Source organism: Takifugu rubripes, chromosome 1 (genome assembly GCF_901000725.2).
Source record: "Takifugu rubripes chromosome 1, fTakRub1.2, whole genome shotgun sequence".
NCBI lineage: Eukaryota > Metazoa > Chordata > Actinopteri > Tetraodontiformes > Tetraodontidae > Takifugu > Takifugu rubripes.
Window position 1 is genome coordinate 26,770,687 of NC_042285.1, and position 23,177 is coordinate 26,793,863.

General features: G+C 46.0%; 3 protein-coding genes and 1 long non-coding RNA gene across 6 annotated transcripts in view; 1 reads left to right on the top strand and 3 right to left on the bottom strand.

The window, feature by feature from the left end:
• The window catches only part of LOC105417746 (interleukin-1 receptor-like 1), an 11,559-nt gene extending 5,473 nt beyond the window's left edge, over positions 1 to 6,086 (bottom strand). Inside the window, exons 1-2 of the mRNA XM_011613325.2 lie at positions 5,495 to 6,086; positions 4,973 to 5,129 (exon numbers count right to left, since the gene is read on the bottom strand). Of these exons, the coding sequence (XP_011611627.2) occupies positions 4,973 to 5,039 (67 nt within the window). The 5' untranslated portion in view covers positions 5,040 to 5,129; positions 5,495 to 6,086. The remainder of the gene's footprint in view (positions 1 to 4,972; positions 5,130 to 5,494) is intronic.
• LOC115252182 (uncharacterized) lies at positions 306 to 18,507 on the top strand. 2 transcript variants are annotated; one of them, XR_003890607.1, is made up of 3 exons: positions 306 to 518; positions 17,920 to 18,015; positions 18,241 to 18,507. It is a non-coding gene; the product is annotated as an uncharacterized lncRNA (long non-coding RNA). The 2 variants fall into 2 exon arrangements; XR_003890606.1 differs by lacking the exon at positions 306 to 518 and adding an exon at positions 3,109 to 3,307.
• Positions 6,229 to 15,532, bottom strand: zmp:0000000936 (interleukin-1 receptor type 1). The gene is made up of 12 exons (XM_029846649.1): positions 15,380 to 15,532; positions 12,225 to 12,302; positions 11,430 to 11,682; positions 11,138 to 11,327; positions 10,880 to 11,048; positions 9,090 to 9,152; positions 8,641 to 8,776; positions 8,393 to 8,547; positions 8,093 to 8,236; positions 7,335 to 7,502; positions 6,956 to 7,218; positions 6,229 to 6,804 (listed from the first exon to the last, which is right to left on the bottom strand). The coding sequence occupies exons 2-12, from the start codon at positions 12,298 to 12,300 to the stop codon at positions 6,508 to 6,510; spliced, it is 1,914 nt and encodes a 637-aa protein (XP_029702509.1). The 5' UTR covers positions 12,301 to 12,302; positions 15,380 to 15,532; the 3' UTR covers positions 6,229 to 6,507.
• On the bottom strand, positions 17,598 to 21,290 carry LOC101071789 (interleukin-1 receptor type 2). 2 transcript variants are annotated; one of them, XM_003962162.3, is made up of 10 exons: positions 21,146 to 21,290; positions 20,049 to 20,151; positions 19,708 to 19,966; positions 19,448 to 19,622; positions 19,187 to 19,364; positions 18,865 to 18,960; positions 18,708 to 18,773; positions 18,496 to 18,631; positions 18,234 to 18,379; positions 17,598 to 18,001 (listed from the first exon to the last, which is right to left on the bottom strand). In XM_003962162.3, exons 2-10 carry the CDS (start codon positions 20,131 to 20,133, stop codon positions 17,856 to 17,858), a joined length of 1,287 nt encoding a protein of 428 aa, XP_003962211.2. In that variant the 5' UTR covers positions 20,134 to 20,151; positions 21,146 to 21,290; the 3' UTR covers positions 17,598 to 17,855. The 2 variants fall into 2 exon arrangements, with proteins under 2 accessions (XP_003962211.2, XP_029702549.1); XM_029846689.1 differs by having other exon boundaries at positions 21,130 to 21,290.
• Between the last annotated feature and the right edge of the window lie 1,887 nt (positions 21,291 to 23,177).

Here is a 23,177-nt window from a genome sequence, read left to right on the forward strand (position 1 = left end):
GGCGGCTCTTTGCCTGGTTTCATGCGGCTCTAACGTTCATATCGAAGTTTGGGTTTGTGTTTTTTTTAATGTGCGAGTTCGCTTCGCTTGAGTTCAATACGGTACTTTCGCCAAAAGCGCATGCGCGTTAGATGAAAATACCGCAAAGTTTCTCAGTAGGGACAAGATCTTTTGAGTCAGCAATTAGTGTCAAGTTCGCCTTCAAAATGGCAGGAAAAAAATGCACGAAAGCTTCGTGACCCGGTTCCGTGATCTACAACTGAAAAGGCCACAGATTGCATTCCTCGTTGCCCCATTTAATGTGGAGACGCACTGTTTTAAAGCCCCGCTCTTAAGATCCTGTCAATATTTGGGTCAACACACGTCTGCGAGTCTGTGTTTTCTACCCTGAAACACGTGAAACCAAAGCATCGATCTGCTCTGACTGACGACCATGTGAAAGAACTGAATACAAGCCAGATTTGAAGAGGATTGTTCAAAGCAAGGAATGCCAGAAGTCCCACTAAGCAACATGCATAGTAAGAGAAAAAAATATATTTTAATTATTATATTTTCGTTTGTGGACTTAGTTGAACTGAGAGTTTGTGTGTGTGAGACAGTGCACACAATGTTCATTGTTGAGAATGACTGGCCCGTGGTCTGTGGAAGTCAAATTCTGTCATTATCATGTTGGTGTGTGACATTTACAATAAATCTGGCTAAGCGGAGGTCTGTGTGTGTGTGTGTGTGTGAGGAAGGGATGAGGTTATGTTCATGTGTGCCCATGTGTATGATGTGGCTCTTGGGCTCTGACTGGTTGGCCACCCCTATAATAATTATAGGGGTTGGAAATCTGGGGGGGAAAGGATAACAAAAGGACTGCAGTCTGTTTTAAAAAAGGTTTTGAGGTTTTACACAGGAAGTATTTTGCTCCTGTTTATTAAAATGCCAATATCGTGAGGTGTATCGATTAAATATCGATACCGAGCGATGGTGTGTTCATGATGGGAGTAAAAATGGATTTTAATAATAAAAACGAGGACTCGCAATGTCATACCTTAAAATATAAAACTCAAATCACTGTCAAACAATATTTCTGCGTTTGGTAAAGCCAGTCACAATAAATTTAAAATTATATTTTGCAGTGGTGGGCTGTCAGGGCCTGCAAGGCCTTCTCTGCTGGCCTAAAAATATCTGAATCACAGACTGATGTTAATTATATTTTCAAAATATAATTAACATCAGTCAAATAATATTTTGTCCATGAATATGTATTAAATAATTCCATATGGTCTGTCCACTTCCTTTCATTGCTAGCCCCCTGGTTGCGCTGCTTCCAGACGTGTATTTTCATATTCAAGCATTTAACCAATCACATTTCAGCCACTATCTGTTGCCAGGGTCAGAGAAATCTGCCTGGAGGCCTTCACAATCAGTTCTGCGGACCCTGTAGCATAAAAAAAATGTCGATCCAACTGTTGCTTCAACCAATCAGATTGTGAGTTGGTGACCCCAAGGCCCTCCAGCAGGCGTAGGAAACGTCAGCGTATTCACGCGCTTTGATTGGACAGTCATAGAGTGCACGAGCCAGAGCTAGCAAACTGCATCTGTAGGGAGCTGCACAAGCAAAGATATTGTTGTGTTGATTTAACAGCGGTTTTGTCAACCCACAATGGCTGAAGTTGATGAAGAAATGGATTTAGTCGCTGATTTACTGTCAAAGCCATTTTCAAGACGGACTTTTCAAGAAAAGCTGGACATCGTTAAGCAAGGTCGGGCAACTCCGAAGCTAGCAAGCCTGTCGCAACCGGGAAGAGGATTTGTCCGCCACTTTCAGTCCGCTAACTACGAGCGGTACTCCGGGCTCACAGGCTCCGAGGAACGCTGCTAATTGTATTGCTGGGAGTGCTTGTTATTGGCCACTGATCGACATGGTGTCTGGAGCCACACTGGATTTGTAAATTTGGCTTGCCTAACCAAGGCAGCAACGAGGCATCAAAGCACTGCCGGACACTTACAAGCGACGGTGCTTTCCAAAACTTTTGGGGAAACCAGAGTGGATCTACAGCCGAGCGAGCAAGTGCGCAGGGAAACGGAGCTCCACAACGAAAAGGTGGAGAAAAATAGGGAAATCTTAAAAAGACTGATAGACTGTGTTTGGCGGTGACCATCCCTGTGTCTACTGCTTCCGTTGAACGGACATTCTCAGCCCTAAAGCGAATTAAAACTTATGCCAGAAATACGACAGGGTAGGCTCGACCTTCAGCATTAGCTTCGATGGCGATAGAAAAGGACTTCTTGATGGAACTGAAACGCACGGATAATCTGCACAACAGTCATTGAAATCTTCTTGAGGAAAGAAAGGAGGATGGATTTTGTGTACAAATAACCAGGATTTTTGGTGAGTAAAATCAAAAATCCTGATTATTATACTAAAATGTTGCTATATTCCTAAATAATTTAGCGTGTTGGGGAGGGTCAGTGTGGGGATTTCCCAGCATGCTTTGTGGCAGTGTGTCTGTGGGTTCAGGTTGGTGTTAACCCGGTTTTTGTTCGTTGTAAATGTTATCTTTTGCAACTTTCAATGTTAGTGTTCTATTTATTTAGTTCTGGTTGTTGATGTTTTTAATTACTGTTTTAATTACTGTTTGCACTTGCACAATATAAGACAGGTTATGTGTGTGATTGAAGACCTCCCTTCGTTCTTTTGTCTCCAGTTTCGTGGTTAATAAAGTGACGCTTTTCTGCAGTCGAACTGCTGCATAAGCTGGCAGGAGTCTGTGTCCGAGTTCTTCCGCAACCTAAAACCCGAGCTTGCCACAATGATATTGCAGTTTTATCAGGTAATTTTGATGCATTTTTATGTGTGTCGCAAGTTTTATAGCCATAAAATGGTTATTGAGGGTTGGATTGATTCAGAGGAGCACTACTGAAGGCCTGGGTGTGAAATGCACGGCCCGCCACTGAATATAGGGCAGGCCTGGCCAACCCAGGCGGCTCTTTGCCTGGTTTCATGCGGCTCTAACGTTCATATCGAAGTTTGGGTTTGTGTTTTTTTTAATGTGCGAGTTCGCTTCGCTTGAGTTCAATACGGTACTTTCGCTTTTCACTTTTTAATGTGGAGACGCACTGTTTTAAAGCCCCGCTCTTAAGATCCTGTCAATATTTGGGTCAACACACGTCTGCGAGTCTGTGTTTTCTACCCTGAAACACGTGAAACCAAAGCATCGATCTGCTCTGACTGACGACCATGTGAAAGAACTGAATACAAGCCAGATTTGAAGAGGATTGTTCAAAGCAAGGGAAGTCCCACTAAGCAACATGCATAGTAAGAGAAAAAAATATATTTTAATAATTATATTTTCGTTTGTGGACTTAGTTGAACTGAGAGTTTGTGTGTGTGAGACAGTGCACACAATGTTCATTGTTGAGAATGACTGGCCCGTGGTCTGTGGAAGTCAAATTCTGTCATCATGTTGGTGTGTGACATTTACAATAAATCTGGCTAAGCGGAGGTCTGTGTGTGTGTGTGTGTGTGTGAGGAAGGGATGAGGTGATGTTCATGTGTGCCCATGTGTATGATGTGGCTCTTGGGCTCTGACTGGTTGGCCACCCCTATAATAATTATAGGGGTTGGAAATCTGGGGGGGAAAGGATAACAAAAGGACTGCAGTCTGTTTTAAAAAAGGTTTTGAGGTTTTACACAGGAAGTATTTTGCTCCTGTTTATTAAAATGCCAATATCGTGAGGTGTATCGATTAAATATCGATACCGAGCGATGGTGTGTTCATGATGGGAGTAAAAATGGATTGTAATAATAAAAACGAGGACTCGCAATGTCATACCTTAAAATATAAAACTCAAATCACTGTCAAACAATATTTCTGCGTTTGGTAAAGCCAGTCACAATACATTTTATATATGATAAAATAATAATATATATATATATATAATATAAAATATATTATATTTTGTTTATATAGTTAGGAATCCAAACGAGTTTCACCTGGTCGGGTGATCTATTGTCGAGTCCCTGAATGTAGCATGAAGACTAATTAAGCCAGCGTCGCTAATTCAGACTAACAAAAACGTCCAAGTAAAAGAAAGAGGTCACAAAACTCAACTAGTTAACGAGAAGCTGTATAATGTTGGTAAAGAAAACGGAATAGAAATTTAAGCCTGACCTATAATGAATAGCCAACTGTAAGTAGCCAAACGTAGCAAACAGCGTGGATAGCGTGTGGGGAAACTAGCAGAGAAAAGTTAAAAAACGCTGGATTAACATGCTTAATGTGCCTGGATCGTTCTCTGGACCACAGGAATTCAAGGTATGACCGCTGTCCTCCCACTAACTGCTGTTTTATTCGTAGGCTGGGATGTTTGATAAAAGGTCCTCATGCTAAACTCCTGCTCATTGATGGGAACCTGCGACTAAACTCTTATTTGGTTTGTTAAATTTACTGTTGCTCATCGTGTCAAGAAAAACCCACACACACCAAGTCATGCTAGAAATTTGGTATGTTGCAGTTTGAACGTGACAGCTGGCGACTTTACATTGAAATCACCACTAACAAACCAATTTGGTTCATATTTAAATGGAGTTAAAGTCCAGAGGTTCATAACATCTGCTGGCCAAGGAGCAAGAGACTTTCCACAAGTTCTGGCTCCTTTTCCTGCTTTCTTCAGCAAATATTATTATCATTATTATTTAAATGTCTTTCAGTTTCTGTCACCAGTCCTGCTGACTCTCTGATATATGTTACAGGATTATTATGGTCTGGGTAAATGGGTTGTTACCCTATTGGAAGTTGAGAGGTGTCACTTTCTGATATTTACAGCTGAATTCTTCATTTTAGTCATCTATGTATGCGTTTGTCATTCCTTCTAAAAGTACAAGGGTCAATATTCCGATTTCTGCTGGTCGGCGGCTGTGACAGGAATAAGAGTAGTTTTACAAGTCAGCAAAAATAGGAAAAGGGTGGTCGCTACTCACCGTGGGCTCCAACAAACGCTGCCGATAGCAGTGCCACCACTGTGGCGAGCCACCCCGCTCCGGCCATGCTCGCCGTCGTTATCTCGATCACCTCAGCAGCGACTGGTAAAATATGGTTTCACACATTTCCTGGTGGGTAAACTGACTGCAGATTGTTCTGTAAGGAAGTGAAATATGTCCACATTCAACACAAGGAATGTAGATTCAGTTCTAGCTGGTAAATCCGTCATTGGTTTCCTTTTTCTGATTTATAATGAAACTATTAATCTGACATTGTCAGTGATTTTAGTTCTCCTCCTGCTTTGTATGTGGCTATAATACTGAATTTTTATGATATTTATGCAGTTCATTTAACAGGCACTAATGGAATGCTGAATAATGATAAAATACATAAAAAATATGTCAAAATCAGTATAAATGAAGTGCTGTAGAATCCAGTCAGTATGAAACCAGTTAAAAATGCCCACAGATTCAAAGATAAACCTCCACAGATGAAACTTAAAACCACTTTAATGAACTCACCAAGCTGAGTGACGACTTCGTTAGTGCTGTCACCAAGGTGCTTCTGCTGGGTTTTCCCACCCTCTTTCTTTTTAGCCATTTATACTTTCCTCTGTGTGAAATTTCCACCCAACAGGAAAGAAAAGCAACACGCAAGACTTCCTTTGTAGTGTATCGACGGTGTGCAGCAATGATTCATCCTCCTCTGAGCGGAATTTAGCTTTGAACAATGCTGCCAATCTTTCAGATATAATATGCATCAAATTAGAGTAACAGGATGAGAAGTTTTATTGTAATCAGGATTTGATGTTTGTGTGCATAAACATGCAAATAATGTCTTTGAGTCCATGGAAACCTTTGCTTATAGAAGTTATTCGGACTGCGGGCTTCAACGAAATTAAATTTGCTGACCTTTCTGGAGCCATACTTCAAAAGAATCGCTGCTATTTTGATGGGAAAACACTGACTTCTTAAAAAAAAAAGGACTTTCTGATCATTACAAGCCATTCTATTATCAGAAGTGAAAGTTGTTCTACCTGGTGCTCACTTTCCCCTGCAGCTACAACATTGTGTAACTTCCACCCTGTTTTTCAGATGTTTAATACTGCGGGTGGTGTTTGGTGGTGTTTGGTGTCTGAACAGTCCTGAGATGAGGTGTCTGACGCCGTTGCTATAGTGATATCTGCACCACCAACACCCACAACTAACACTGTTAACATCTCGTACACAAATACAGGACAAACCCCACACAATACTGTATTCTATATTTTAATAAACATTTGGCTTTGCTGTTACTGAGAACCTGATATGTGACTTTAGAAGTACAGTAACGTAACGCTGCAGCAGCAGTCCAGTTTTTACATATATACAAGTAAATATACACAAAGACACTGCATACATAATTTACACATAATTTACATTTGTTTTCCTTTCTCAGACTTGTCCTTCGGTTTCCTTGCTAGGAATATCAGTATTTCCTGCAGTAGAGAAGACGAACGAGTGTTTCTGAGTGATCTGTGTGCGCGTTGAGGCTGTCATAGGTTCAGAAGTGCAGTTTTCTCAGGGTACACGACTCTCTTGCCCCTCACGGGCATGTGGTACCGGACCTCTTTCCAAAATCTTAACGAGGGTGACAGCTTCGCTGATGATTGCGTGTCACTTCCGCCGGTCTTCTCGGCCTCTGTCGGCCTTCCACACGTGGGCCATTGTTGCTTTTGTCTGTGGTTCTTCCACAGGCACACGGCACCCTGCTTCCTCCTGAGGTGACGCACTGACTCTGGGAAAAGGGCCAGCTGCTCCGGGCTGATTTCTTCCAGCTCCACTAGAATCGCCTGTAAAGGAGAACTCCATTTAGCTTCGGCATCGGTAGCACAGGAGGGGATTTTCAATCACTGCCCCTGTTTTCAAAGCTGCGGACGTCATCAGAACCTTCTCCATGCGTCAGCAAATGCAAAGCTGCCGAGAGGAAGTGGATGTTCTCACCTTGAGAGATCCCTCCAGCAGCGCTCTGTGCATCCCTACAACAACCTCAAACTGCTGCCTTTGGTCCGAATACACGCCGTCGTCGTCATAGACGAAGTCCGTGCTGCTGCCGCTGTCCCCCGTCTTGCTGCCCGTGCTGATGACGCCGTCCTCGGAGAGGATGATGTTGTTGTTGTTGCTGGTGTGTCTGAAGGTGGACGCGTTGTAGAGGAGGAGGAATCTGCGGCTCGCCTGCAAGCTCTCCTCTACCGAGTCCACCATAGCTGCGAGAAACGGGAGAAGCTTGACATGAGCTTTGGTTTGTGATGAGCTCTGGATCGGGTATTAAGCTGTGCAGTTTCTACACGTGGCAGTACTGATCACACGTTAGGTGCATTACCCTGGCCAGGCCGGCAGTCGCGGCCTGCGATAAAGAGTTTGTATCCACAGGCCTTTTCCAGGACTTGAGGTAGTGTGTGTATGGCAAAAGTCTCCACTTCTGTGTTGTACCCAGAGGAACAGGGCGAGGGGTACGCCACATAGGCGTCATACAGCTTTCCATCTGAATCTGCCCAAAAAAAATAAAGCAAATTGTCTCGTTTCTTTTAATTGAGCAATCAGTGCACCACCCCTGAACTGCGATGTGCTGGATAACGGAATGAGTCAAATCACTTTCCCTTTTTACTTTTACTGACTGGAATTCTGAGAAATGCCGCCTAATTTGGTCACGAAAGTCATAGGCACGCTATTGAAAATAAATGTCCACAATTTCACCTAAATCCAGCCTAACCACGCAGAGCCTTTATTGTAATGAGTGCTTGTTGTGTGGCGCGAAGAGTTGAAAACGTGATGCTACTGTTTTGGGTTTTTTTTGTTTGTTTGCTAACCACGCAGCCCTTGAGTGGCGTGCGACACGTCAGATATACCCGAGGCAGAGCTGCGGTTGTGTTTGATTTCCTTTGTTTGCTGGTAGCAGGTATGCTTCACATCCTGGGTTTCAGTCTGTAGGCTGCTGCTCTATGTGAGTCTTCTAAGGTCAAAGCCCTCAATGTTGGTTTTCCCCAATTTGGGTCATTTTGGGGTAGCTTTGCTCTTGCCTTTTACTCTTCTAAGTTGACGTTAAGAAATGTCACCTACATACTGTTTGTGCACTGTTACCTTTATCTATATAAAGGACCGGAAAGGCGCTCCGGAACCACAGCACAATCTCCACCTTAAAGATGTAGTAGATGCAGACACTGAGGACGAAGAGGACGGACACAACGCCGAGCACAACTCCGATAGGCAGAATGAGGTCGGGATCTGCGGATATGAAAATGACACCGGTTGGGACCAGTTTAGGTGGCGCGTGTCTCCAAGGTTTCCTGGGCGATGAAGATGCGCTTTGTTTCAGCCTGTTCAGAGCTGGAATGGCTGAAAGGTTTGGAGTAAATGTCTATGCGGTTATTGGCGCTTTACCTGTGGGCATTAAGGTAAAGTATGCTACAGGGCTTCCCCTGGCGCTGTACGCCCGGCAGGTGTAGTTGATGGCGAAATCCTCCTTCTTTAGCTCGGAGAACATCAGAGGTCGCTCCAGCCACATTCCTTCAAAAGGTTCTTCCTGGCTCAAAAACCTGGTTAACGGGAAAATAGAGTCACGCAACAGAATAAGTCACAGGCAGTTACAGGCAGCGGTGGTGACCGGAGGCTCAGTTGAGGGTTCTGACCGTTGTTCTGCTGTGTAGATCCGGTCAGAAGGCTGGGTATTGAACAAAAATGTATTGTTGACGATCCAGATGACATTGACGAGGGGCCTGCCGACGCCCGGCACAAACACTCTGCACAGCTTGGTCAAATTGGACCCTGGACACACAAACGGTCCCAGTCAGTGGGACAAACGTCCACCCCTTTATCTGAATGTCGTATGAAATGACTTCATCACACAGTTCTTCATAATTAGAGCAGCAAACTTGAGGACTCCAAACTTGAGGAGCGTAGCCAGTAGAGCCTCACACACAAGTTCTACTTGCGTCTTCTGACCTTACAGTTGCAACAAGCTGTGTGAGGGGAAAATGAATGAGGCGGATGTGGTTTTGGCCGAGGCTTGACTCATTTTCTCTGCGCTGCGACTGCAAACCACCCTGTCCCTCATGCCACGCTGTAGACGGCGACTCACCCAGCTCTGCCTTGATGATCTCGCTGGCTGGTTCGTGCACTTGCGGTGTCAGGGAGTACTCATCTGCAATGACAGCGTCACGAATGTGGGCCGTTAGAATGACCACCTCTTCCCGTTTGACATTTGTTTTCAAACTGGTCAGCTGGTTGAGTAAGTTTATCCCACTGGAACAATGGCAGTGTCTCCATCAGCTCATGCACAGTCTGTATGAACAAAACTGAACCTTAAACTTTCCCAAGAACCTGACACCCAGCTCTTAAATTCTTGTTTGCTTCCACGTCCACGTCTGTCTCTGTTGTTTACATACGCAGCCAGCCAGTAAATTGTATAAAGGGGAACACGTTATCACCGTTGGACTTCCAGTTATCTTCCAATCTTTAGCTGACTCACAGCTGTTTGCGCGGTGCCGCGGCGCCGCAAAGTCTACATTAACCCTTATACCAGGGGTGGGGAACCCCCGGTCTCCGGGCCGTATACGGCCCCCGAGACCATTTCTACCAGCCCGCAACGCAATAAGATTTTTATATTTTATATGTGCACTTATACAGTGGGACCGTTCGCTAAACTCCGCGAGCTGCGAGTAGCAACGGTAGCGTATTTTTGCCTTTCGTATCCTGAAATTTCTTTCGTAACAAGAGGAAATATTTTCCCGTTTTCTGAGATAAAACAGACGGTTATGTCAGTGAACACAGCATGTGATGTACATAGTGGGCTGGACTGATTGACACGGACGAAAAATTGATGCATCATGGCGACTGTCAAGAAAAGGAAGGCGGATGCAGAATGCCGTGTATTCCAGGAGAAATGGACAAATGATTTTTTCTTTGTTGAAGTAAAAGGCAAGCCAGTGTGCCTAGTTTGTGGCGAGGCGCTGGCAGTGATGAAAAAGGCAAATCTCGAGCGCCATTACAGCTCGAAACACGCTAAACTCGACGAGTCGAAAGGACAGATGAGTTTGGATAAACTTAACGCTCTTTGTCGGAGTTTGGAGGCTCAACAAGCAGCTTTCACACGATCATGTGCCGACAGAGAGAATATTACGTGTGCAAGGTTTGTGGTGAGTGAATTAACAGCCACGAAGCTGAAACCTCACGACGAAGGAGAGTTCGTGAACGCGCCTCGTAGCCGCCGCCGAGGCGCTCGCGCCGTAGAAAGTAAAATTGTTTCAAAGCGTGAATTTTTTTCGTGAATAACTGAAATAACTGAACTAAGACATATTGTTATGATTCCAGTGGCTAACGGTATGTTTTTATGGTCAAGGAATCTAAATATGTAGTCAAAGTATATGTGGGACTAATATTTATGGTGGAAATCACAATATGCCAGGAATTGTTGCGCTTGGCGGAGGTCTGTGCTCTCCGAGTGCTTTCTAGTTGTTATTATTATTGTCTTTATCGTTCTTTCTTTTCATTTATTTTCTTGATTATCTTGTTGTATTGCAGTTTTTGTGAGTAGAGGCCTCGAACAGGCCCTTATGGGTCTCTTGCCTCAACTCTGCACCTCTTTTTTTTTTTATGGTTTTATATGATCATGTAAACATATTTTACTTGTTTGTCATTTTATTCTATTTTTTTGGTGATTTTATATGCATGTGTGCTAAATAAATAATTCAAATTCAAATGCAGCAATCATGAGACTTAGTAACACAGTGGTTATAGACTTTTTTCGTCTTTTTTTTTTGCATCCCTAGGTATGTGTTCACAATAGTATGGCCCTCGGAGGACTTTATAAAATTTGAAATGGCCCTTGATATGAAAAAGGTTCCCCACCCCTGCCTTATACGTTCGTACCTGTGACCCAGGCATCAATGGTCTCCGACACGGATCCTGCCACTCCGTCCAGAGTGAAGGACAGCGTGCAGGTGTAAAGGCCGCTGTCCTCGGACGTCACCGCAGGGATCTTCAGTTTGGTTCCTATGTAGGTGTACCTGCCCTCACTGTCAACAATGGCCTCGCAGTCCTTCAGGAAAGGAAAGCAAAGGAAGGTCGGCTCTTTTTATTTCACGCAGGGGTAAATTACAGCTGTGACGAGACTTTCCCACAACTCACTCTGTACCACATGATGGAGGACGTGACGTTGTAGCTGTCCAGTTTGGTCATATAAACCTTCAGGGGGCAGGCAAGTATGTCAGTGGCTCCATTTGTAAGGTGCTGGTAAGCTTTTGTGGGCCGTCCGCATTCCTCGGTAGGCTGCTCCACCACCAGCTTGGTAAACTCTCTGTAGCACCATGTTGCCGTTCTGTAAAAAAACGAGTAATTAAAGGCAGCTTTAGGGCTGCTCCCACAGAAGTGTGAAGGCCAACGCATCGGTGTTCATCTCAGATTTCTGCTCCCACGATACCTCACTATGGTCATGTAGTCTCCAGCGTCTTCCTCGGTCACATTGAGAAACCACAGCGTCTCTCCGCGCACCAGTATTCGACCGGTTTGGTTTGTCATTTCTTTACCGGTGGCTGAGTCATACCAGGAGATGTTGTAAGGGACGGCTGAGAAGTTGAACACCTTGGTGGTCAGCAGGGTGCTGTTGAGCATTGCCACGTCCCCAGGAACAGTAAAAGTTCTCTCAAACTGGAGTTTGTAGTCGGTACAGTTGTCTGCAGCACAAGCAGCACGAACAATTAGTGAGTTTAATCACATTAGTATGGTGATTTATTTGGTTGTGAAAAAGAAAGTCATTGTTTTCTCTGTCTTCTTAATGTCTTGATTAGTTTACAGCCTCATTGTTAAAAGGAAACTTCAAGTTTGTTTGCGGTTTCCTGTCTTTTATTGGATGCTGCCGTAAAGAGCAGCTCTGGGATTTCGAAGTCCCCACAGGACAACATGGATCACTTCCCAGTATTTTTCCATTTTGCTGTTCGTGCCACAAGAGGAAGACATTTTTGTATGTATGCATGTAAATACTGAGCATATCTGCTGTAAATCGTGTTATATATGCTGACAATAAACGTCACAGAGCAAATATTAAAAGATTTACAAGTAGGTGCAGTTTCGCTTAAGTCCACAAGAGGGTAGCAAAGTACATTTGTCTAGACTAAATGAACGAGTTAACAAAACAAATGGAGGTAAGTTTATTCTAAGTAACCAAGTCTTGTTTTAAAATAAACCAATAGAAATTTTTCTTCTTTTTTCTGCTCACCATTTATGAAGACTGCACAAATCTGAGGCGGTTTGAGGAAAAACAGAAGCAATCCCAGCCTGTAACAGAGGTCCATATCTGAAACATGAAGATGGAATGTGCAGTTAAAAATGGTGAAGATCCTTCTGTATGAAAAGTCACAACAATCCTGCTGAAAACGTACAGAAATGATAAAACCTTATCCCTCCTGCCGAACCTTTCCCTGCTCAGAACACTCTCTTCTTTCCCACCTCTACCTCAGTTATGGGTGACAAACACTCGGTATGTAGTCAGCAGCGTCTCTGGGAAACTGACGAAATGCTGCGTAACACTTTGGATCTGGAAGGACGCCCAGCATTCCTAAAGTCTACTTATTCATAGAGAAATTTTCTGCTCTCTGGTCCTGTTGACTTTTCCGGTGTTAATGGCCTCTTCTTGTTATTTATTTTAAATGGCTCAGTGCACAGTTTAACACTAATGGCTGACCTATTAATTAAGAGATTAAGAGGTAAAATGACTTTTAAGAGGGGGTAAATATAGTTTAGGGAGATTGAAATCATTGTCTGGTTACTTTCACGTGCATGTTGGAGATGCTGTTGTTGAGGCTGGGTGTCAGACCACAGTCGCAGAAGTCAGCAGCGGCTGATCTAATCTGACCACGTGTCTCACCACATGTAATAACGAGGCCATATCAAGCCAGCTTTACAAACCTGATATGAATGATAGACTAAAAGTAAGGTGGCTCATCACCATGGCTTAACGGGTGACACTGTGAGATGAAGACAGATGTGGTAACCACCCTCGTACCTCTGCACAACAGGGAAAAAAGACACCTTGAACATGGGCATAGTTGTGGTTTACTGGGCACCCGTATTATTGTGCCAAAGCTGTGGTTTCAATAAGATCGTGTGTTTAGATATCGTACATGTGCGTCTGTCATCACAACTCAAAAAGGCTGTTGTCACTACCCCGGTTAACCATGTTTTGCAACAACCTCTCTCTAACCTTCTGAGGTTTGACCTGCATCAACTTGTTTGCCAGTCGTTGCTACGAGCAACAGCAGCGTCGCGTGCGCAGCCTGTAAAATGGAGCAAGCAGCACCACCCAGCTGATCGTGCAGTTCTGCCCGTACCTGCACTGACATTCTGATTCAACCTGCGGAACGAGGAATTCTCAACCGACTTTACTGCAGCTTGAGGAATGTTGAGACCTGGGGTGCGAGTCCGGACGGACCACAGTGTTTAGAGAAGGGAACACACCTCTGCTGCTCACATTAGCTGGTATTTTTACACCGGCGTACGAGAAGCGCTGTATCACCAACCTTGTCTGCAGACAAGGTTCTGGAAACATGACTTCCTGGCAGGAAACTGATGAATGAAAGAGGAAAAGAGGTGTCCTGGACACACTTGTGGTGTTTATATCATGTATTTTTACATCCACATGTGGCTTTCTGTTTTAAACCTTCCTGTCCCTGCTCATCGGTGTGCAATAAGATGGAATGCAGCATGAATGCGGCACAGTGAGGCAGTGTTTCAGAACCAATGACTGATTTCCTCCTAAACCTACGGAGGACACTTAGTCCTGTTTGCCTTCAGGAGCCGCTCGTGTCCACACATCTGCTCATTCGTGCAAACGTTGTCCATCTGTTTGTGACGCAGCGGTTGCGACACGCCGATCGGAGGTCCAAGGTCACGGTCTGAACATATACTGGAAACCGTCTGACAAACGTGCTTCTGTTGTTAACCCCTTGTTTTGCTGTCTCCAGAATAATCCAGAACAGTTCTCCAGATGATCGCGTCTGGCGTTTGATAAATGAAAACATCTGGAAGTAACAGCGGGGTGATTTGAGCTTGGTGGTTTAACGCCGCTGTTGTGATATGAGTCAATATAAATGCGCAGAGTCATGGTTCATCATCTAGACAAAGGCGAGATAATAGATGTTCTTTCGCTTGTTTTTCGGAACATCTCACACTGCTGTTGAGCAGCAGGAAAGATTGAAAAACCTAGAAAGAAAGGAGAGAACCCAGATGACCCCACGTGCTAATTGAATTTTCCAAACATTCGCTGATGCTAAAGGTCACTCGAGGCTTCATATACTTCTGGGAAACGGACTGTTTGGACCTGCTGCAATATTCTCATGCTCTTAGATGCTAAGCAAAGCAAAAAAGGGGAGGCAAAAGAGGAAGAAAGGAAGTGGAAGAGGATGTGTTTCCATACCATGGTGATGAATTGAAACCCTCATTTGATTCTTATTAACCCTCAGACTCCCCAGGAACCACAGTTTAACCCATGTTTGACTCTGAAGTCGCCATTGGTGCTGTAACTTGATGCAGCTGCCCTGATGCATGTTGGAGTGATGGTGACACTTCTTATCTTAACTCATGTTCGCAGTGTCCCAATTAGCTTGAGGTTCCTTCTTTTGCTGCTGAGAGATGTGTCGTTTCTCAGGTACACATGTTCCACCTCTAAAACAGTTTATTCTTAATCGTGGGAAATAATTAAAGAGGCAGCTGGACATCTTGAAATCCAACGCTTGACTGAGGATGACAGATTGTGGGAATAATCAGATTATTCTAACAGATGCCAGCATTGATGCGCGGTGACCGTGGGAAACGACCATTAAAAGGACAAAATGATCCAAATGATGGATTGTATGATACCAGTTTTTCTGCCAAGAATTCACTGAAGTTTTGATGTACAGCAAATCCCCACATTAATATGTATCAATTCTATTTAAAAGTGTAAAATAGGACTTGCTGCATGTTTTAACAAAAAACATCATGTTGCAAAGGAGCATTAAATGCATATCCAGGTCACAAATTTAGGTTTTTAGATCAGAGCTCGAGGCAGACCACAGCCTCCCGAAGGGCTTCTAATTCAGCTCAAAGGTCGGCGTCAGCAATAAACCCGACACACGCCCGGATCTCCACGCAGCTCCTTCTGTCTTAGACTGGAGATCGTAGCTACACGCTGACGGCAAATCGAACGCTTTCCCTGCCAAAGCCGCACTCATCTAAACACACACAGAGCTAAAGAACACAAGCAGAGGCTCCCCCGGTCCGAGAACAAGTAAATATTAGTTGTAGCCTGGCTGGAGTCACCAGTCTGCTTCAGTATTATGAGACATTGTTTTTCATTCAAAGTCATCAGGAAGCGAGCGAAAGGTGCACACTCACCAGCGAGAGCGCAGCGCCGGACAGGATGGAAGAGAGCGGCGGCGGCCCGGCTCAGAGCTCAGAGGAAGCCTCACCTGTGACCCTTGCGTGCAGAGAGAAAGCTCAACCATGCAGCTCTGTCATTGACTCAACAGCACTGGTCCCACCTTCAGGGGACGGCGGCGGCAACAACCCCGGCAGCCAGGAGGAAGGCCGTGTTTGGATTGCACCACTGAAGTGAACTGGACTCTCCCCTCTCACTTCAACAGGCTGTTGCACCATCAGCAGATCCAAAATAGCCTCATCTGAATATAACCGCCTGAGTCCTGGTTCTCACCGTTGAAATCTATAGGAGATATTTGAGTTTATGCCGGGGCGCCGAGGGGGGAGTTGGCGCTCATCCCAGAGATTATTCCCCTGCAGGGTGCACATACTTCCGCCGGTATGGAGCGGAGCTCGGCTTCATCCTCAGACAAACAACATCTGCCTGCGTTTGTTCACGTTTTAGGGGCAGGCCAGCGTTACAAATGGACTCGTTTATGTTTGTCCGCTCCGGGAAAAAGGGCCGTTTCAGGCCTCATTGCTCCGGCCGGGGGAGCAGCGCGTGCCAGCTGCCCCGCGTGAGCTAATAAGAGCTCTTCCACCCTGTTTCCAACAACACGGGTCACTACCAGCTGGGAATTCATGAAAATGTACATTTTAAGACAGAATATTGAACGATAAAAACATCAAAAGCAGCCTCCTTTTTTTGCTTGTCGTGCAAAACGTTTCTGCTCATTTGAGGAAGCCCCAGGAATCATGCATGAGTCAGTCAGCTTCAACCACAATCCAGAAGTAAACCTAAGACGTTTAAAAGGGATTCCCTGCGACATCCTCCCTGCCACAGCCACAATAAGACATTTACTGTGCACCAAAAACGTTTTCAACACGGTCGCATGCAACTGCAGGTTGTGCATCATTTGGAAATGGAGGAAATGTCTAAACTGGCCACCAGTGTGATGTTGCGTCCAAACGTCGTTAAAGATCGAGCGGCATCACCTGTGGCCTCATCTGTGTGTCGGCCACAAGGGGGCGACACTGTCACCTTTCATTCCCATTTTTCCAAACATCTCTGGAGGCGAGTTTGGACGTACATGAGCAGAAGTTTTGGTGAAATATAATTTTGAGTTGTCTTGTTAATGATATAAATACTAATAAAATGAGGCCAGAGGAAAAAATAATTAAAAAAAACAGTCAAACAGGGAAGCACATGTGGGAGAAAAAGCAGCCAATGTGAGCCGATGTTGGGAAGTTGGGAATGGAGCTTTAGATTCGAACTGTTTTCAACCATTCATAAAACCAAGGACTCACCAGTCTGATTATATCAACGGGCTCCTCAGGTCACTTGAAAATCTTGTAAAAACATTTTGCCTGGATAAGGAGGGGAAAGAAGAAAGCTTGAGTGCTGACTTCAGCCGTGTCCGCTGGCTTTGACTTCCTCTTTTCTGGAGTCTGAAGCACGTGTTGCAATTTCCTTCCCAAAGCTCTTTTGAAAGCCAGCTTGCATGTAAGTGTGTTGAGCAATAATGGGAGGAGAGCTGCCTGAGTCCTGCTGTTCACATGATCAACAGAACATATTACTCCAACTCTCCTTGCTGTTCAGAGGCCAGGAGTTGAAGATCAGCACTCTGAAAACCATCTTATCCCGGCTTCACCAGCCCCAGATCGTTTCTTAAGCTCTTAGCTGTATTCTGAATAAATTCTGGGTTATATAACGCTCCCTGTCATATTTTAAAACACTGGCCTGTTGCGACCTCTAGTGGTCACACGGAGAATTCAAAATTGTTGCACCAGCCGCTAAAATTGCTTCAGTTTTCTAATTTCTTATGATTATTTAAAATTTTCTGCAACCTGATTGCACATCCTCTCGATATCCAGGTTACAACCATGATTTTTCTTTTCTCATTCTGGGACTGTCTGGATTCATGTGGTGCAAATAAAGGATGTGGTTTGAATTATGAGTTAGTATGTTTCTATACCCTAAATAGGCCTAAATAGACATCAAAACATAGGTCATAGGCAATCTACTGCAGTCTGACCATTAAAAATGATATATTAAACTGACACCGCTCGGTAATGCTGTTGACCCTTTGTGACGGGATATGATGCCACATTGCAGCTGTCGCGCTCGTGCACGTACTCAGTTTCACAAAGACGCCACACACACGTACACACGCCAGCAATAATGTTTTTGTTTTTCTTTATTTAAAATGATCACACTCAACTGCATCTGAAACAAGACACAGGTGCTGAAAATATTCTCTCGTTCTTCAAAGTTAATTTACATCTTAATTTGCACAAATGATAAAGACTAGGTAGAAAAAGCTCCCTGATATTCATTTAGTGGTGCAAAAGTCCCGACTATCTTCCCGATTAATGCCTTTATGGTACACATAGACATGGAGTGTTGGCATGGCAACGATCACTCCGGTGGTGATGGTTTGGACTGGATTTGCTGTTAGAAAGTGCTGTTCTGTCGAGCCAGAAAATAATCCATCTTCTTTTTCCTTTTGGATTTGAAGAGGGCGCAGAGGAAGACCGACACCACGGTCAGGAAGCAGGAGCCGGCCACCACGGCCACCAGCAGCCAGGTGAAGGTGGAGTCTGGGGAGAGGCAGGTACACGCGTGTCCTTTACGGGTTCATCACGGCAAACAGCCCAGTGTTTAAAGCTCAGGCTGAAGCTTCATTTTGTCATTACGTAATGGTATAAACCCTAAGTTTAATTAGTTAGAGTAAAGTAGCTTTCTATGCAAGTTAGCTCAATTTCTTGTAGTTTTGGCATTAATTCTGTAACCTGTAGACATCTGAAGTCATTTGGGAACCTTCTGTCTTACCCTCAAGCTGCAGGTGTGTCACAACTTCCTGCCTCCCTGCTTGGTTCTGCGTCACACACCTCAGCTCCGTACTGGCGTCTTTTTCAGTGATGGCCAAAACAATTAGCCTCAGCTCAATCTGGCAGCCTTCTGACGTCCTGGTTACCCTGGCGACGATGAGACGCAACACTTCAACTGGAGAAATAGCTCCGACGTTCTTAATAAAGACGTCAACTCATTTGAAAACCAAAAACTGCTGTGATTTTGAAATGTTGAAAGGCACCTTCTGCCTCCCTGCAGAGCTCGTCCGTCCAGGTAGGACGACTCCACCGGCTGGCTGTTCACCAGCCACGTGACCTCGGTGGCGTCTGCAGCCTCACATTCAGTCAGCACTCTGCAGAACATTTCCTCCGCAGAACCTAAACGAGAGAGACGTTGGCGCCGATCCTTGCACACGTGCATGCATTCCGTTTAAATAAAGAAACCAACGCTCACCCTCCTGGATCTCGTAAACGCTTCCATTTAGAGGTGAGACGATCACAGGTCGTTGGAATTTTGGAGCTTATTTGTTAGAGAAAGAAATAACGGTGTCGATCAGAACGACTTTCATGTCATCTCTGCAGAGAAATGTATGAATTGGTGTAAACATTACTGTAGCTGGTGGTGGTGGTGGTGGTGGTGGTGGTTCGCCCTGGGTCGGATGTGATGCTGAGGTCAGGCCCTGTGGGCGAAGGAATGATCGCAGGGCCTAAATATATGCGTAAATTCAGAAAGGTGTACGTACATATAAATAAGAACATTGTTTTATGCCAGCTAACCGGAAGTGTGCTTTTTAGTGCTGCTCATTCTGCGGTACCCTGAACTAATTAGGTGTGCTACACACATCTGTCCACTAGAGGGCAGCGCCGCCTCATGACGTTCGTCTGCACATTATCCTTAAATTAGCTCGCACACCATCTACAGGCTGAAATCACCTTCGACATGGAGCAGTAAGGCTCTGCTGACTTTGAACTGCTGGTTGTTGATCACAACGTTGAGCTGGCAGGTGTAGACGCCTGCGTCAGACCGCTGGACTTTGGGGATCGACAGGCTTCTGTTGTTCCACTGGAAAGAGCTCCCTCTGCCCGGCTGGAGCCTGCTGGGCGCCGAATCCTGCCAGGGGGGAAAGCGGGGCATCAAAACAAGGCATTGAGTCTGACATATAAGCGGTGGTGCCGACGGACGGTTCCTCTCACCTTGTACCACTCGATCAGCCGGCAGGTGCTGTTGAAGTCACCGATTGATGGACATTTTAATGTCAACTCCTCTCCCACTGTGGCTGTTATCGGGAAGGAGAGCTTCTCCATGTCTGCCGCCCGCGGCTCGTAGACGTGCAGGCGGATGCTCCCAGTGACACAGTAGGTCTCATTTCTGTCCATAAATGTCAAGACGCACAGAATTTACAGCCCATTCGGATGCGGTGGCGCCGTTTTGCCGGGGTGGGTTTAGGGCACACCTGTAGGTGCAGGTGTATTCCCCGGAGTCTGACGCCTTCGCTGGGAGGAACCACAGCTGCTTGTCGCTCTGCACCACCCGCTCCTTGTCCTCGGCGGCCGCAGAGTCGCTCCCGTTGGCCTTAGAAATGACGTACCTCGCCGAGGAGGGGGCGATTCTGCGCACGTGCAGCACCCTGGCGAACATGGGGAAGGAGAGGATCACCGCCTCGCCCTCCACTCGGAACAGCCCCACCTCTGAAGACGTCACGTAGCAACCACCTGTTGGGAGGAAAGCAGCGGACTTTTTAGTCACCCTCCGCCCAGCCTGGGTCTGCAGCCTGTGCAGGGGGGGGGGGCGCACCTTTCATTCGGAGAGGAGGGGGCGCAGGTCGTCCGTACGCGTCCTGCACGACGACCGCAGCCAGCATCAGCAGCAGGTGGACCATGATGGGCGTCTGAGGAGCCTATAAGGGACGGCGAAGAGATGAGATCGGCCCTGTGGTCGTCTGGAGAGGTGCAGCAGAACCAACTGGGGACACGAGCCGCCGCTCAGAGCTGCCTTTTCCTCCCCGCAGCTGCGTTTTATCGCTGTTTAATGAAAACTCCTGATGCTGATGTGACATCACGCCTGCTGTCAGTGACGTGCTACTCCCACGGCCACATTTAGCCACAGAGGTGAATCACAGGATTCCCCCCCCCCCCTTCCCCGCTGTTGTGTATAAAGGTCAGGGTCTATATATCTATATACTGTACATCTCCTATAGAGGATGGAAAGACTGAAAGGTTTTTATCTCTTTTGTCTGGATATTATCTTTGGCTTTTATTTTGCTGACTTTTTATGAGAAGAGAATTGTTTCTCTCCTGTTTCCTCGTCTTTGAGCCCAGATCCGGTGACAGCGGCTGCTTTTGGGCATTTTAGTTGGAGTGTCGTCAAAGCTTAATCCCATTCATTAACCCAGTGGGCGTGTCCAGTTCAGATTTAGGCGCACCAGCACGCCTCGCACTGGGGAGAGCTTAAAAAGAAACGAAATAAATATTGCCTGGATTTCATTTCTCCGTTTCTTGTCTTTTTTTAGTGCAATTTAACGCCTGATTATTGTACAGAGAGCTCACATCGGTTGCATACGTGACCCAGGAGTCTTCACATTTATGATATATTTGTAGTCCATATTAATAAACAGGCGTTTCTGAGCAAGTACACTGAAGTTATTCAAACCTCGAATAATAAAAAAGTGCTTTCATTGGTAAACTAGTGCAACATAAAGCCCTTACATTAAGGAATGTAGCGTTTTCAACCTGACAGCATCACATTCCAGCAGTGTTAATTATTCTCTTTAATAGTGTAACTAACAGCCGCTCTGAATGCTCCCAGTTGTGTATTTTAGCTTCTAATGCAACAGACACACTCGCACATGTGACCCTGTGAATGTAGAAACACTTGCCTCAGGTTATACTCACAGCGGTCAGGTGAGCGCGGGCGGCGTAACGGCGGCGGCGGCGCTGGTGATGGCGGTGACGGCGGTGGCAGGTAGACGAGGCGACGGTGTGGACGCAGCAGCACGCGGTCAGTTTTCTGCTCGGAGGAAACCTGTCCTCTCTTTTCTATGTTCCCACCCCTCTGAAATGGAAATTTCTCAGGTTTCCCAATGTATCGCAGTGTGCTGTACAGCTCACCACATGCCTGCTGACTACCCCCTACACACACACACACACACACACACTATATACACACACACACACTATATACACACACACACTATACACACACACACACACACACACTATATACACACACACTTAATCACATCTGTGGGCTCAGCAGCCCTTTGAGTCCCATTCACAGATTTAATGTAAAAAATGAGAAGACTCGTGCGCATCAGTGTTGTTATTGTTACTATTCTTGTTGCTCGGCCTGTTGCTCAAGTCGCAAATGTCCCCGTTTGTTTCGGTGCTCAATCGCCAGCTCCCCACGTGCAAGCGGTCAAACGCCAATGTTGCCGCCAGCGCCGTCCGTCCTCGCAGAACCCTGGCGTCCACCCCAGCGTTCACGTACAGCTTCGATTCTATACGTTCCCTCCCGAAATTGTCCAAGTTGCACTTTGAAATGGACGTGTGTCTCAAGGCTTATTTGCATATTGTGTGTGTGTGTGTGTGTGTGTGTGTGTGTGTGTGTGTGTGTGTGTGTGTGTGTCCATCTGATTCAGCGGCTGCTACCAGGAGGCGACGCTCTCTGATCCCATCGTGCGGCTGAGTCTTAGTAAAGTAAAGAAAAGCCCGTTTCCCTCTGAAACTGGAGGAGCAGGACGGCTCTGCATACCTGGCGCCGTGTTCACAGACAGGTGGGCCGTGCACGTGCGACACTCCCAACGTCTTTTTGGACAGGCCGTGATTACCTGCACGTTCCTCGGCTGACTAATTGTTCATTTTTCCACATATTTCCTGTGAGCTGGTTTCAGTCGGAGCTTTTCTTTCTTATTTCCTGATCAACGTTCAGGATCTTTGGCCTCCGGAGACGCCACGAAACCTTAAGGGTGAACTTTGACCTGGCCTCCCTCTTCCTCCGTTCCTTTTCTAAAGACGTGCGATTATATAGAATATATAAATATTCTGGAGGTGCCGTGTGGGGCCGGTGTGGCTCAGCCTTGAGTCCTCTTCCTGCATCTTTTACCAATCTGACATATTGATGAGGAGGCTTCTCACAGCTGACGCAATCTTCAGCCGTTTGGAGAAGAAAACGATTAATCTAAGTTACTGCGGAGGAGATGGTTTTATCCCAGTCAGTCGGTCAGGATACGCACACGGAAGCATGCGGAGAGATCTCGATTAGGCGTTCACAGTTCTGATCTTATATGGCCGAAGGCCTCTGGGGCGCGGACACATGCACAGGACACGGGACGTCTTCACAGCGTGTGTGTGAGGCGTGCACAGCAGGGGTTTGGTGCCTTCACAGCAGAGGTTTGGTGCCTTCACAGCAGGAGTTTGGTGCCTTCACAGCAGGAGTTTGGTGCCTTCACAGCAGGAGTTTGGTGCCTTCACAGCAGGAGTTTGGTGCCTTCACAGCAGGGGTTTGGTGCCTTCACAGCGGGGGTTTGGTGCCTTCACAGCAGGAGTTTGGTGCCTTCACAGCAGGGGTTTGGTGCCTTCACAGCGGGAGTTTGGTGCCTTCACAGCGGGAGTTTGGTGCCTTCACAGCAGGGGTTTGGTGCCTTCACAGCAGGGGTTTGGTGCCTTCACAGCAGGGGTTTGGTGCCTTCACAGCAGGAGTTTGGTGCCTTCACAGCAGGCGTTTGGTGCCTTCACAGCGGGAGTTTGGTGCCTTCACAGCAGGAGTTTGGTGCCTTCACAGCAGGGGTTTGGTGCCTTCACAGCGGGAGTTTGGTGCCTTCACAGCGGGAGTTTGGTGCCTTCACAGCAGGAGTTTGGTGCCTTCACAGCAGGAGTTTGGTGCCTTCACAGCAGGAGTTTGGTGCCTTCACAGCGGGAGTTTGGT

Coding starts and splice junctions, on each gene's coding strand:
- zmp:0000000936 (XM_029846649.1), bottom strand. CDS start 12,300: ATGGACCTCTGTTACAGGCTGGGATTGCTTCTGTTTTTCCTCAAACCG. Junction 8,777..9,089: donor GATCATCAAGGCAGAGCTGG/GTGAGTCGCCGT, acceptor TTGTGTGTCCAG/GGTCCAATTTGACCAAGCTG. Junction 8,548..8,640: donor ATCTACACAGCAGAACAACG/GTCAGAACCCTC, acceptor CCCGTTAACCAG/GTTTTTGAGCCAGGAAGAAC.
- LOC101071789 (XM_003962162.3), bottom strand. CDS start 20,133: ATGGTCCACCTGCTGCTGATGCTGGCTGCGGTCGTCGTGCAGGACGCG. Junction 19,623..19,707: donor GAATACACCTGCACCTACAG/GTGTGCCCTAAA, acceptor ATTTATGGACAG/AAATGAGACCTACTGTGTCA. Junction 18,632..18,707: donor CGTTTACGAGATCCAGGAGG/GTGAGCGTTGGT, acceptor TCTCTCGTTTAG/GTTCTGCGGAGGAAATGTTC.